The 16,123-nt window shown below is 37.0% G+C and overlaps 1 protein-coding gene across 1 annotated transcript in view; it reads left to right on the forward strand.

Annotated features, from left to right (window-relative positions):
- The window catches only part of NRK (Nik related kinase), a 156,050-nt gene that overhangs the window by 112,837 nt on the left and 27,090 nt on the right, over positions 1-16,123 (forward strand). Inside the window, exons 14-18 of the mRNA XM_064278653.1 lie at positions 1,051-1,155; positions 8,320-8,387; positions 10,260-10,354; positions 13,022-13,119; positions 14,349-14,725. Coding sequence (XP_064134723.1) covers positions 1,051-1,155; positions 8,320-8,387; positions 10,260-10,354; positions 13,022-13,119; positions 14,349-14,725 — 743 coding nt within the window. The remainder of the gene's footprint in view (positions 1-1,050; positions 1,156-8,319; positions 8,388-10,259; positions 10,355-13,021; positions 13,120-14,348; positions 14,726-16,123) is intronic.

The following is a 16,123-nucleotide window of genomic DNA, read 5'->3' on the forward strand; positions in this document are numbered from 1 at the left end:
GATCCTTAAAGAAAAAATAAAGGAAAAGAAAATTATTGATACCGTAGTCAAAGTCATACATCTTTTGAAATACCTGATATTCTATTAGAGTTTATTAGAAACATATGTGGGTGTTCCCACTCACGAACAGGAAAGAAAACAAATTTTCATTACTCTCTTCGAGTCAAAGAGATAAAATTGATTCAAATGGGAAAACAGAATCTTCCCTAAGGTCCTAGGGTTCAATTAGAAATATTTACACCGCAACATTACAGATCTCCCATTGCAGCAGGAAGCCCAAACTTCAGAGTTGTAACAGCTTACTAAATACGACCAATCCTCAGATTCTGAAGGGGATCCAGAACTAAAAATTACAGAAGCCACTGGTTTAAATCAATTTTTTTTTATTAACTTTAATTGAGCTTCAAGTGAACGTTTACAAATCAAGTCAGACTGTCACATATAAGTTTATATACATCTTACTCCGTACTCCCACTTGCTCTCCCCCTAATGAGTCAGCCCTTCCAGTCTCTCCTTTCGTGACAGTTTTGCCAGCTTCCAATTCTCTCTATCCTCCCATCCCCCCTCCAGACAGGAGATGCCAACACAGTCTCAAGTGTCCACCTGATATAATTAGCTCACTCTTCTTCAGCATCTCTGTCCTACCCACTGTCCGGTCCCTTTCATATCTGATGAGTTGTCTTCGGGGATGGTTCCTGTCCTGTGCCAACAGAAGGTTTGGGGACCATGACCGCCGGGATTCCTCTAGTCTCAGTCAGACCATTAAGTCTGGTCTTTTTATGAGAATTTGGGGTCTGCATCCCACTGATCTCCTGCTCCCTCAGGGGTTCTCTGTTGTGCTCCCTGTCAGGGCAGTCATCGATTGTGGCCGGGCACCAACTAGTTCTTCTGGTCTCAGAATGATGTAGGTCTCTGGTTCATGTGGCCCTTAAATCAATTTTTAATACTTGGAAATTACTTTTTTCGGTTGTATATTAGGATGAAGTAATTATTCCTATCATCTGCATTTTAACAGCAATTAAAATGTTTGTTTTCCTTTTTGCTTTAAAGGACAAAGAAGATGAGTCATCAGAAAATGAAGTATTTCATTCCGTTCAAGCTGAAGTCCAAATAGAACCATTGCAGCCGTATGTTTCCAGTCCTAAAGGAAATGAGGTAAATTTCTCAGCACAAGGTATTGTGACATTAATTGTAGGAGCTCTAGTGGCACAGTGGTTAAGCAGTTTGACTGCTAACCAAAAGGGTTGGCAGTTCAAACCCACCAGCTGCTCCTTGGAAACGCTCTAGGGCAGTTCTACTCTGTATTTTTAACTACTCTGGCACTGGGGTTTCTGGGTTTCTATATTTTAAACTATATTTTTCAAAACAAAAAAATTGAGAGAAGATTGACATGTTTTTATATTTTTGCAGATCTCTTTAATCTATTTAGCTTAATGGAAAACAACTAGATTCTCATATCTGCTGCTGCATTAAATCTGTTTCCATATGTTGTTTTGGAAAAGCTGGGTTCTTACAGATGGGAAGCTGGAAAAGCAGAATTTTCATAGCTCTTTTAAGATAATTGTGGATATTCTTTGGTAATACAGCAAAACTAGAGAAATGGAATCTAAAATGACATCAGTGAATTTTTGTATACTCAGTAACATTAAAATCCATTCGTCTAGACTGGATAAACCTCAAGAGTATGGCCCCCGGACACCCTTTTAGCTCAGTAATGAAGTCACCACTGAGGGTCACCCTTCAGCCAAAGATTAGACAGGTCCCATAAAAAAAAAAACAAACAAGACTAAAGGGGCACACCAGCCCTGGGGCAAGGACTAGAGGGCAAGAGGGGACAGAAAAGTTGGTAATAGGGAACCCAAGGTCAAGAAGGGAACGCCTTGACATGTCGTGGGATTGTTAACCAATGTCATAAAACAATATGTGTACTAACTGTTTAATGAGAAACTAGTTTGTTCTGTAAACCATCTAAAGTACAATAAAAAAATTAAAGAAAAAAATCCATTGGTCTATCTTGTGCTATAAATAGACCTTTTGCTCATGCACGATTTTGTTAACATCATGCATTGGTCAGTTGGAAAATATCAGTTCACTGTGTATGCAAATCTTTGATATGTTTACACATTTTAATATACAATATCAAAAAATCACATTTGCTTATATGACCATTAATTTCATCATAAAAGTTATTGAGTATTGGGAAGCTATCAAGTGTGTGGTGGGAGTTGCTAGTATTGGGAAGCTATCAAGTGCGGTGGGAGATACAAGTTTTCACACTTCTAATCTTCATGTGAAAGCTCTGGTTGTATCGTTGCCAATAAATACCATCAGTTGTTTTTCATTGAATTGATAGGCTTTCTTCATTCTTTTTAAACAACATATCTGCTAATATTGAAGGAGTGCTGGTGGCACAGTGCTTAAGCGCTGGACTGCTAACCCAAAGGTCAGCAATTTGAATTCATCAGCCCCTCCTCAGGAGAAAGATGTGGTAGTCTGGTTCTCTAGAGATTACAGCCTTGGAAGCCCTATGGGACAGCTCTACTCTGTCCTACAAGGTCACTATGAGTCTGAATAGGCTCGATGGCAATGAGTTTGGCTAATACTAAAGTCTGAATGACCATAATTTTTTAGTTATTCTTCAAGAAAAAAATGCTGTCCATTAAAAAAGTGGATACTTCAGCTTGTAACACAATTGGACTTGTAATTTTCCTCGACTGTCTCTGCCCTGGGATGCAGTTTGCGACATGATCTGAATCATCTCATCTGTAGTCTGTTTTCTTAAATTTATAAGAATAATTAAGTCAGTCCTAATGTCCTGACTGACTTGTGTTTCATTACTACATTAATCATATCATAAATGTTAGTTTGCATGTGGTATTGGTAAGGCCAGAGTTGTAGGTTCAGTTCCTGTGTGGACAAGGTAGCATCACCATAGTCAACATTCCTAACAGACAACCATCTTAAAAATTCTTGGTCACTAAGGCTGATTACCCTCACACATCTGTCAGTTTGTTGTACTGTGGGGGCTTTCGTGTAGCTGTGATGCTGAAACTATGCCATAGGTATTCAAATACCAGCAGGTTCACGCACGGTGGACAGGTCTCAGCTGGGCTTCCAGACTAAGACAGACTAGGAAGAAGGACCTGGCAGTCTACTTCTGAAAAGAATTAGCCAGTGAAAACTTTATGAATAGCAGTGGAACATTGTCAGATATAGTGCCGTGGAAGATGAACCCCTCAGGTTGGAAGGCACTCAAAAGATGACTGAGGAAGAGCTACCTTCTCAAAGAAGAGTCAACCTTAATGGCGTGGGTGGAGTCTAGCTTTCGGGATCTTCGTTTGTTGATGTGGCACTACTCAAAATGAGAAGAAACGGCTGCAAACATGCATTAATAATCAGAATGTGAAATGTACGAAGTATGAAAATACAAAAATTAGAAATCATCAAAAGTGAAATGGAACACTTAAACTTCGATACCCTAGGCATGAGTTAGCTGAAATGGACCAGTATTGACCATTTTGAATCGGACAATCATATGGTCTACTATGTTGGGAATGACAACTTGAAGAGGAATGGTGTCGTATTCATCATCAGGAAGAACATTTCAAGATCTATCCTGAAGTAAAGCACTGTCAGTGACAGGATAATATCCATATGCCTACAAGGGAAACCAATTTATATGGCTATTATTCAAATTTACAAACCAGCCACTAAGGTCAAAGATGAAGAAGCTGAAGATTTTTAGTGACTTCAGCAGTCTGGAATAGATCGAACATGCGATCAGGATGCACTGATAATTACTGGTGATTGGAATATGAAAGTTGGAAACAAAGAAGAAGGATCAGTAGTTGGGAAATACAGCCTTAGAGACAGAAATGATGCTGCAGATCACATGATAGAATTTTGCAAGACCAACGATCCTTCATTATAAATGCCTTTTTTCAACAACATCCATTATATGCGTGGACCTCACCAGATGCAATGAATGTAAAAGTTAGAAATGAAGGCAGATCGGTATTCGGAAAATATGGCCTTGGTGATAGAAATGACACTGGAGACTGCATGATCAAATTTTGCAAGACCAGTGACTTCTTCATTGCAGATATCATTCTTCACCAACATAAACAGCGACTATACAGATTTTTTTTTTTTTATGGAATACACAGGAATCAACTTGACTGCTCTGTGGAGAGATGATGGAAAAGATCAATATCATCAGTCAGAACAAGGCCAGGGCTCGACTGTGGAACAGACCGCCAATTGCTCATATACAAGGTCAAGGTGAAGCTGAAAAAAATTAGAGCAAGTCCATGAGAGCCAAAGTACGACCCTGAGTATATCCCACCTGAAGTTAGAGACCATCTCAAGAATAGATTTGAGGCATTGCACCCTGATGACCTAAGATCTGACAAGCTGTGGGATGACATCAAGGACATCATACACGAAGAAGGCAAGATATTATTAAAAAGACAGGAAAGAAAACAAAGACCAAAATGGATGTCAGAAGAGACTCTGAAACTTGCTGTTGAACATAGAGTAGCTAAAGCAAATGGAAGAAATGATGACTTAAAAGAGCTGAACAGATTTTAAAGGGTGGCTCAAGAAGACAAAGTAATGTATTATAATTAAACGTGCAAAGACCTGGTGTTAGAGAACCAAAAGGGAAGAATATGCTCAGCATTTCTCAAGCTGAAAAAACTGAAGAAAAAATTCAAGCCTCGCGTTGCTATAGTGAAGGGCTCTACGGGGACAATATTAAACGATGCAGGAAGCAATAAAAGAAGATGGAAGGAATACACAGAATCATTATACCAAAAAGAATTAGTCGATATTCAACCATTTCAAGAGGTAGCATATGATCAGGAACTGAAGGTAGACGCCCAAGCTGCTCTGAAGGCATTGGCGAAAAACAAGGCTCCAGGAATCGACAGAATATAAGTTGAGATGTTTCAACAAACAGATACACTGCTAGAAGTGCTCACTTGTCTGTGCCAAGAAATTTGGAAGACAGCTTCCTGGCCAATCGACTGGAAGAGGTCCATATTTATGCCTAGTCCAAAGAAAGGCGATCCAACTGAATGTAGAAATTATTGAGTAGTATCATTAAAAAATCACACAGAAGTAAAATTCTGCAGATCATTCAAAAGTGGCTGTAGCAGTACCTCAACAGGGAACTGCGAGAAATTCAAGTCTGATTCAGAAGAGGACATGGAACGAGGGACATCATTGCTGATGTCAGATGGATCTTAGCTAAAAGCAGAGAATTCCAGAAAGATGTTCACCTGTGTTTTATTGACTATGCAGACACATTTGACTGTGTGGACCATGACAAATTATAGATAACATTTTGAATTCCAGGACACTTAATTGTGCTCGTGAGGATCCTGTACGTAGATCAAGAGAAGGCAGTCATTCGAACAGAACAAGGGCATAGTGGGTGCTTAAAATCAGGAAAAGTGTGTGTCAGGGTTGTATCCTTTCACCATACTTACTCAATCTGTATGCCGAGCAAATAATCTAAGAAGCTGGACTATGTGAAGAAGAACGGGGCATCAGGATTGAAGGAAGACTCATAAACAACCTGCGTTATGCAGATGACACAACCTTCCTTGCTGAAAATGAAGAGGACTTGAAGCGCTTGCTGATGAAGATCAAAGACCACAGCCTTCAGCATAGATTACGCCTCAACAGAAAGAAAACAAAAATCCTCACAACTGCACCAATAAGCAACATCATGACAAACAGAGAAGAGATGGAAGGTGTCAAGGATTTCATTTTATTTGGAACCACAATCAGTACCCATGGAAGGAGCACTCAGAAAATGAAACGACACATTGCATTGTTCAGATCTGCTGCAAAAGACCTCTTTAAAGTCTTAAAAAGCAAAGATGTCACCTTGAAGACTAACGTGTGCCTGACCTAAGCGATGGTGTTTTCAATCGCATCGTATGCATGTGAAAGCTGGACAATGGATAATGAAGACAGAAGAATTGACACCTTTGAATTACGGTGTTGGCAAAGAATATTGAATATACCATGGACTGCCAAAAGAACGAACAAATCTGTCTTAGAAGAAGTACAACCAGAATGCTCCTTAGAAGCAAGGATGGTGAGACTGCGTCTTACATACTTTGGACATGTTGTCAGGAGAGACCAGTCCTTGAAATAGGACATCATGCTTGGTAAAGTACAGGGTCAGTGCAAAAGCGGAAGACCCTCAACAAGATGGATTGCCACAGTGGGTGCAACAATGGGCTTAAGCATAGCAACAATTGTGAGGATGGCACAGGACCGGGCAGTGTTTCATTCTGTTGCACCTAGGGTCGCTGTGAGTCGGAACTCACCTGACAGCACCTAATAGCAACAAAGCTGAATAGGCGAGTGTGTGAAGAACTCAGATTATTCCCTTGTTGATGTTGAGTCATGACTTCGTTGTTGTTCCTCATCAGCAGAAGGGCCCCAGATCACTACATTACTTCTTTGTGAATGCTTCACAGAAGTCTACTATGAAGTCTTTCCCGGACAATTCTTTTTAAATCTGTTCGCCCTGATACCAATAGTCCTGTGAAATGAGTAACCAAATATATTCCTTTCTAAATACTAACCCACTGGCAAAAGGAATATAAGCCAGATTTTATTAGTTAGCAGAGGCAATATATCTTCCTCTGCCTTATTAAATGATGAATTTACTATTAAACTCTCAGCTAATAGTTTTTACCTTAATTATGGCACCTTAAGTGGGAAATATAATATGCTATGTTTGACTTGTTTGGAATACATCATTTGCCTAGTTATATGCTATTCTTACTAATAATTTTTTCTACCTATTTTTCAGGCTAAATATTGCCAGCTCATTATAGGCATTGTCTTATTTTTGGCTGTTATTTATTCCAAGTAGTTTTGACCTATGGTTTATAGGAATCAATAAACTTTCTGAGATCAGCTCTTCATGAACCAGGAGACCTAGGTTGGGCTAATATGATGCCAGCCACCTGAATTGAAAGTAAAAAAAGTTAGGCAGATGCTTATTCTGAATATTGCCACAGATCTGGTTATATTTGGAAACACTGATGAGCAAAACGTGCAAGATTGACAATATTTTTCATTTATTACCTATCTGTTACCTATCTGTCTGTTAGGGTATAAAGACAAACTTGATAAGTCACTTTTAAAGAGGAAACAAAGTAGCTTATTAATTTCTAAATCATATGTATCTAGACACTATAGAATGACTTTACCAGCCTGAAAATAGTAGATTTGTTGTTTTTTTTTAAAGAAGCACGTTGAATGTCCTTTCTAAATAACCTAATGTAACTGCCTCATTGCATGTCAGAATAAACTTTTTTTTTTTAGCAGCTAAATACTATTGTGTGTAGAAACCTGGTGATACAAATCTTAGTGAAGCAAAGTAACTTCTCATGGCCCTGGCTACCAATATTGGCAGAAAAAAAAGGTGCCTCACTGATGGAATATGGCTCATTACATGGGCTCTCTCTTGAGTGTGTTGCTGTTATTAGATGAGTGAGTATTCAGTAAGATCCAAATTAATTCATTTGGAAGTGAAAAAGTGTTTGGAACACTTTATGACAGTGTAAAGTGAAAAATCGTGCTTTCTTAAGGATGGGAAAACTGACTCTTGAGAGATTTTAATGATGTGTTACAACTTTTGAAAATCTGGGGTTAGCTTAAAAAATAAAAAACACTAAACCCAGTGCCATTGAGTCGATTCTGACTCCTAGCAACCCTATAAGACAGAGTAGAACTGCCCCACAGGGTTTCCAAGGAGCGTCTGGTAGATTTGAACTGCCGACCTTTTAGTTAGCAGCTGGACGCTTAGCCACTATGCTACCAGGGTCAGCTTAAAAGGGTAAGTGAATTCTGTGTGAGAAGTTTAACGTTGATATAAAAGACAATATGATAAAATGGAAAGATCTTTAAATTAGGAGTTTGGGAGACCAGTATTCTGGTTCTAGATCTTCCACTGACTTGATGTAAAACTCTTCAAAAAGTCATTTTCTCTCTGGGCTACAGGTTCCTCAACAATAAAATGAGGGTATTTGATTATATGATATCCAGAATTTGTTTTTGCACTAAAATTCTGTCATGTTATAACTAATGATGAGATTGGAGGCAAGGATATCATCAGAAGTTATGGCTACAAGCTTTTGTGAAAGTAGGATCTCTATGTATGAAATCATATTTTTACAAGTTGGATCCTTTAGGAAAATATATCCGAAGAAAGACATTTTCTTATAAAGTAATAACTCATAAGAAATTATGATTGAGAATTGTACTGAAGTATTGAGTTGTGTCTTTAAGGTCCAGGAAAGATCTACTTCTATGCCTTACAACCAGGATCGTGCGCACCGTGTCACATTCTCTTCGAGGTACGTATATTCAAATTACCAACATTTTCCCATTACATGGAAAACAAAAGGGTGTTTCTTTGATGCCAAGCTCTGAATGAAATCGAGACTAAATTGCTAGTGACAACGTCATCATCATTGACGTCACTGGTCCACATTTAAAATCTCAACTTCAGTGATTCATTACCTAGGTCTTTTCCCATTTGAGTGTATTACAATTTCAGTGTCATTTAAATTCACAATTATCAGTGAGATCTACTATTTAATAAAAGAAAACCAAAACAATGAATTCTTTGATAACTTTAAATTACTAATTCATCATAAAAAGAATAAAAAGACAGGTGAAATTTCAAAGTGATTATCTTTGCATGTACCACATGATAAAGTACTCTCACAAATGATCCGTAACCTCAGAAGCTAATGTCACAGAATAAGCAAGATCGAAAATGACCTATAATCAAAATCAAATCTAAAACTCAAAATGTTATATAATAAAATGGCATAGTGGCTAAGTGCTGTGGCTGTTAACCAAAAGGTCGGCGGTTTGAATCCACCAGGCATTCCTTGGAAACTCTGTGGGGCAGTTCTACTCTGTCCTATGAGTTGGAATTGACTCCCCGGCAATACAACGGGTTGAGTTTGGTTTCTGGTTTTCTATAATCCTGACACTAGCCACTGTATTTTTTTTTTATCACTGTAATACCAGTGATGATTGGTAATTTTTAAAGATCATGTTTCATATTTTAGATGTTGTGTGCAATGTTTTATGTTTGAAAGCCAAATTTTAAAGTAGATTTTCCTTGAAAATCATATTCCCTCCAACCACAATGGTAATGGAGAGAACCATTCACTCGGACATTTAGTAAATATTGATTGAGCTCTTAGTGTATTGCAGTTCTGGACAGTATGGTCAGATGGCTGAGAGTTGAGAGTATGGAGTGTGTATATTCCTACCCAATTAGTTTTTAATTCCTTATATGTATACCCTCAGATTTAACTGGTGTTCAGAAATCTTGGGAAATTAGGAAACAAACTGGGAACTTTCTCCTTATCTGCACTCAGGAATGGGTTGGCATGGTCCTTCTGGCCACAAAGGAAATAAATTAGTTTTGTTTTGAGTAGCTATTTTTGATATCATAAGACAATCTAATATGTAAAAATCAAACTTACTCTTACACTAAGAAGTGATTGCTCATTTTACAAAAGGACTTTTGAGTTTATAGATAGCAAATACATTGCCTTTAAATATGGCTAAATTTATAAAACTAATTTAAATGAAATGTGAGACTTCCCTGAAATGTGGGGCCATAGAAAGACTTTTTGTCTGTTCCACCCTGAGTCAACAATCTTTCTACATAGAAATTCCAAAGCAACTATAAAATGTAACAGCACTTATCCAAAGGAACTTTCTAAATATTCCCTGAATTTGCATAGTAAGAACTAATGTGTAAAGAAAATGTGTTTAAAATTTAAAAAAACTTTTTTTTTTTTATCCATCTATCCATCCTAGCTTTTTTATCATGTTCAAATTCTCCCATACACTATATGGTTATATTTATTGTTGTGTTACCTAGATAATAATATTGTCTGAATGTTAGCTTAGAGAAAGTTTATAGAAATTTTTAAAGAAATAAATCATATGTGTGAAGTACACATTTACTATGTGGAAACTTTTTTTTTACTTTTATATTTTGGAAATTATTTCTCAGTTCTAAATAAGATAGGAGATAGGCGAAAAACGGAATTTGGAAAACATTACTGAAGTTCTACTTCTTTTCAGTTTGATATATAGCCATATCTTTAAGCAAAAACTTTGTGCTGGTCTTCTTGTTGAGTTTTAGTTTCTCTTTATGAATGTTAAACATGTCACATGTTTTTTTGTCTTTTCATTAGTGTTCCTCAGCAGTCTCTTTTGGAACAAGCTCAGAAGCCCATTGACATCAGACAAAGGAGTTCACCAAATGCTCAGAATTTTCCAGCAGCATCAGGTGATTCAAACCACAAAGTTTCAACAGTCAAACATAGAGCTAATGTTTATATTGCAGAAGTTGAGAAAGAAGAATTCCAAGAAGGAATGGATCAAAAGTGTCAAGGAAGCCCAAGTAGGAGTAGCACCAGGAGGCCATTGTATTTGCCAATTGGGTGGTCAGTGGAAACCTTTGAGAAATGGAACATAATTTTTCTGAAGTTTCTTCTTTCAGTTTTGTAGTAGTTAGGAATGTGTCTAGGGAGGTAGGGGAGTCATCTTTATTAGCTTATGCACCAGGTGAGAAAATATGGGAAAAGAGCTTAGCAGAATCCTCTCCAGCAGATTAAAATTTATAAGCAACCTTTAGAATATTGGATGGAGTACTTGTGGGCATATGTTTTATTTATCAATTTGTAATTTCACCTCACCAAAGTAAGATATATACCCATCAAACCCATTGCCGTCAATTCCAACTCATAGTGACCCTATAGGACAGAGTAGAAATTTCCCATAGGGTTTCCAGGGAGTGCCTGGTAGATTCACACTGCCAGCCTTTTGGTTAGCAGCCAAGCTCTTAACCCTGGTGCCACCAGGGCTCTAAATGTTACAAATTGGTGTTTTTACTAAGAAGACATGATAAACTAATCAAATCATAGAAAATAACTTCACAAATTGCAATACAAATTTCAGACAAGTGCTTTCAGTTAACACGTGCTTTTGAGAGAGTTTAGATGAATCACAGATTTGTGAATATTAGGATAAACAAAGCAAAAAGGTATGGCTTAGATCATAAAATCTGGCAATATCCAATTAAGTAATCCAGGGAAGTTATGCATGCCCGATTGAGTGCCTGAATCATCTGTTAAAATGTATCATACAGATTTTTATTAAAACATTAATAACAAAAAGGATATGTAGGTGTACCTCACTTTATTAAATCTAAACATTCAAAGATCTGAACTTAAAAACTTCATAGGTCTTATTTTGAAGAGACTCAAATAGTGGCAAAATTCTTTTAAATAGTAGTATCACCTCATTCAGAAATACTATGTTGTGAAAAATAAGAGAAGCCTGAGTGTAGAGTAATTTTGGAATTCCCTTACCACACTCTGAATCTTTTCTTTCTAGATTTAAGTAGGGTTAATTTTGCTCATACTAGGCAAACAAACACTCAAGTTTTATTCATATGTATTCGTGCGTATTGAGTTTTGACTTTTTGAAATAAAGGAATTCTGTATTAGGCCCCAGAGCAGTCATGAGTAGTACTGAGAGGGAGATGGGGATAACATCTGTGCAGATGATAGCTAAGGATCTTTCCAGTTCTAAAATTTGATGATTTTATGTGTGTTGCGTAGACCATTGGAGGTTCCCATGAGCTTCATGCTTCATCATGCAGGAAATAAGTGTACCTTACTACAAATTTATCTCAAAATCTCAAACAATCACCCAAACTTCTTCTTTGGTCTAATACTATCCCAGGAGACTTGGGAGAAAATGCTTTTCTGCAGAAAAAGAGTAAATGGCAAAAATATAGTAGTGCCAAAGTATGGGGACACATAACGTGGAATATGTTCAGTATAATATTCTCAAAAGACAGCAGTGTTTGCAAATACATGCTTTTTAGAGTTGTAGTGCCTATACCTTGCCTGTATATACCTAAGCTGTAAAAAAAAAAAAAAAAAAGAGAGGCAGCAGTATTCAGGCACGTAGCAACAATAAATGAGGGCCTGAATGTCCCCTTAGTAAAGCTTTTTCTAAGTAAGCATGCCAAGACCTCTCGGATTCTTGAGCCTGATAGACATTCACACTGGATTTTAGCCACAGGTGTTACTTAACATACCACAGCTCTTACTATCAAAAGCCAGACTTCCAAAGTAGATAAATTTGTATTATGAATGCAAGTGTTCACACTATGAAATTGAGCAGTCTAATACGATAGCCACTAGCCATATGTGACTATCAAAATTAAAATAAAATTAAAGTTCAGTTCTTCTGTCACGTTGGTTACATTTAAACTGTTCAATATCCACATGTGTCTAGTGGCGGCTGTACTGGACAATGCAGATACAGACCATTTCCATCAGCACAGAAATTTCTATTGCACAGTCCTGCTATAGAAAGATTCCTGGCTTTATAAAAGGTTAAGTTTTTCTCTCTTCAGTTGTGCGTTCCCCAGGTGTATTGAAATACTTAAGGATATATCATTGAGTGTAAATTGGGGGATTAAGGTTGCAGAGTCAACTCTTTTCTTGAGGTTTTTGGCTAATCCATCATCTTCCAACACATCATTAGATCCTTTTTCTACTCGTTAGCATGTGAGGCCAGTCGTACCACCCAGCCCTTCCTATTTTTGATACTGTACATTCTTTTTTTTTTCTAATGGAACTATCTGGTACCAGTCAGCTTCCTTTGTGTGCCACCCCTTCTTAGACAATTAGAGAGAAATGTTTAGCAGTGTAAGCTTAATATTGAAAACGGAATGGCCACGTAGGTCTACAGAGGGAATAGAACTTGATCCTGCCCCTGCAAACAGAATTGAAGGTCCTGTCCTCATGAGAATTTTTCAGCTGACATTTCTGAATAGAATCATAAGAGGATATGAAAAAAATACTGGGGGATTGAACTGCACAGTGAAGGTAATGGCTGTGCTCTTCAGTGTTGCTAACGCCTCTTTGGCGTTCCACAGAATCTTCTTCTGAGGAGGAGAGTCCCGTGACCGGGAGGAGGTCCCAGTCATCACCACCTTATTCCACTATTGACCAGAAGTTGCTGCTTGACGTCCATGTAGGTTTCCATCTTAACACATTTATGTTTGTTCTTTTTAATTTTAATTCTTTCTTACTTCCATTTTCATCTTCACTTAAAGAGGGAAAGGGTTAGAGTTAATTTTTTTCATTAATCATTTTCAGACAGATTTCCATTGGTATGTTAGCGTGCAGAATATGAAATCTAGAAATTATATTTGAAATGGGAAAACAATTGATCTGAAAATATTTTACTTTTACACTCTTATGTCAGAACATTTTTGAGAGAGAATGATAAAGAGCTATTTATAGAAGCTAACTTCAAATTAAGGGGTTGAGGTTAGATGTTCAGTTTTTGTCTAATATAATTTCTTGGAGGATGAGGCAATGTATATAATAAAACAAGTAGTGAAAAAGAAAGTGACATCTGAATGCGTAAATAAAAAGGTTCTCCAACTTTTTTGCAGTTATGCTTTTAGATTATTTTGTTTTGCATTTATAATTACTCCCACCCCACCATACACGCACCCCTTCCAGACTGCCTAAAGGTGCTATGTGACCAAAATCAAACCATCCAGTTGCTGTCAAGTTGACTCTGACTCATGGTGACCCCATGTGTGTCAGAATAGAACTGTGCTCCATAGGGTTTTCAGTGGCTGATTTTTCAACAGTAGATGCTAGGTCTTTCTTCCAAGGTGCCTCTGGGTTGACTCAAACCATCCACCTTTCAGTTGATAGCTGAGAGCTCAACCATTTGCACCACCCAGGCACTCCAAAGGTGCTATATCGTACGTACCGTATTTAAAATGTGGATTTATATTAATTTGCTTTTTAGAGGTATTTGAGATATATTAAGACATCTCATGACCTGTAAAACCAGGGCTGAGAAATTAACGTATCAATTTAAGAGCCTTGTGTTAATCCCAATATATCGGGATAAAATAAAAGGAAAAAAATGACTGCATCTATAGAGCATCAGATTACCTGTCCTACTCTCTTGCATCAAAATCAGATATCTACTCTTAAGCAGATAAGAAGTGGAAATAAAAAAACAAAATGACTAGATTTTGCCGTGTGTGATCCAGAAAAGCCAGTCTGAGGTTTGGGTTTTGCCATCTGATCCTCACTAAAAGTTGGCTCTCTCCAGTGACTGAACATCTTCATTTCAGTTGAAAATATATTTTTTTAATGTTTTCAGCTTGGAAACTTTCCAGTCTAGAAGAAAATGAAAGGCTGCTGAGACTACATTAACCTTTCTTGTACACACAGGTACCAGATGGATTTAAAGTAGGAAAAATATCACCCCCCGTGTACCTGACAAATGAGTGGGTAGGCTATAATGCACTCTCTGAAATCTTCCGGAATGATTGGGTAACTCCTGCACGCGTCATTCAGCCACCTGAAGAGGATGGTGATTATGTTGACCTCTATGACGATGCTGGTGCTAATATTGATGGTGATGATGATGATGATGATTCTAATGACGCTTACGAAGATACCTATGACCATGAAAATGAGAACGAGGACTTTGATAACCAAATTGATCAGGCTGATGATGTCCGTGAAGACTATAATGATGATGACAACAGTGATGAGGCTGTTGCTGAAGAAGACAGTTATCACGATGACGGTCCTAGTTGGCCAAGGTTGGTTTTTCGGGATGACTTATACTATACATGTTATACAATCTCAAAACTATGTGCATATTTCATTTACTTCAAAAATCCATTACCAAGAGGATGAATGAATTGCACTTGTGTATACTAAATGGCTTCATTTTCAATAAGAGCTTTTAAGTTTTTTAATGCAGCACACTTAATTTTGTGTTATTTTTACATTTTTGCTAACATTCAAGTATTTATTGGGTTCTTTACAACTGAAACTGTCTGGGTGTTTCTGTTAAAATTAATAAGTCATCCTACCCTGTAAAGACACAGTGGCATAAAAAAGGATGTAGCAAATGAAGTGTGCTATTTAATAACTGTAAGATGAAGCCCTGGTATTTGTAAACAAAAGCTCTAAATTTGTTGAGAAAAATGAATTGCAAAATTGACTCTCATTGCTTGTTATTTTCAGGCTGCGAATTACTAAAGTAGTGTTATTCTTAGAATTCTGGAAACTGCTGTAACAATTCAGTACTCAATCACTTTTGTCTTCCTATAGAGTAGTTGCCCAAAGTGATGATATTTGGTGAAATAATGCTTTTAGCATGCCACCAGTTGTTTGCTGTCAATGAAGTTCTTTGCTTATCTTTAATCAGATAGTGTTTTCTGTTTTACATATGCTCACGGTTTCCATTTAAACTGCATCAAAGAAAATTAGTATAGTATCATATATATCTATATATAAAAAAACTATATCTATATATAGTATATATCTACATTTTAGTATTTACATTCTAGTAGAGTATGTTGTTGTTAAGTGCTGTTGAGTCAGTTCTGACTCATAGCAACCCTACGGGACAGAGTAGAACTGTCCCATAGGGTTTCCAAGGAGCCGCTGATGGATTTGAACTGCTGACCTTTTAGTTAGCAACTGAGCTTTTACCACTACACCACCAGGGCTCCTCTAGTAGTATAGTATAGTATTTACATTAGTATATAGTATATATTTAATGGTAACATTATAGTATTAAAAAAAAACCTGTTGCCGTCGAGTTGATTCTGACTCATAGTCACCCTATAATATATATTTGCATTTTTAGGTAAATTATTCACAGTGGGAGAATGGCGTTGTTGTTGTTTTTTATAATATTAATACTCACATATCATTTTGCTAAATTGTTGAATAATGTTATTGGGGGAGCATACGTGCCAGAATAGACTACATATCACTCAGCACTTTAGAAAAACTTCCCAAAGACAAGAATGTATATAAAATATAAATAAATTGTGATATAAATTTAACAAAAACATTAAATAATTATGACTGTGGTGAAATCAAACCTTCTAGGAATAAGTGCACAGTGCAGAGTATATATAACTAAATCACAGTGTTCTCCATTTGTGTTATCATTGTCTGTGAAGCTTGTTCTTTTATAGAAG

Source organism: Loxodonta africana, chromosome X (genome assembly GCF_030014295.1).
Source record: "Loxodonta africana isolate mLoxAfr1 chromosome X, mLoxAfr1.hap2, whole genome shotgun sequence".
Taxonomy (NCBI): Eukaryota; Metazoa; Chordata; class Mammalia; order Proboscidea; family Elephantidae; genus Loxodonta; species Loxodonta africana.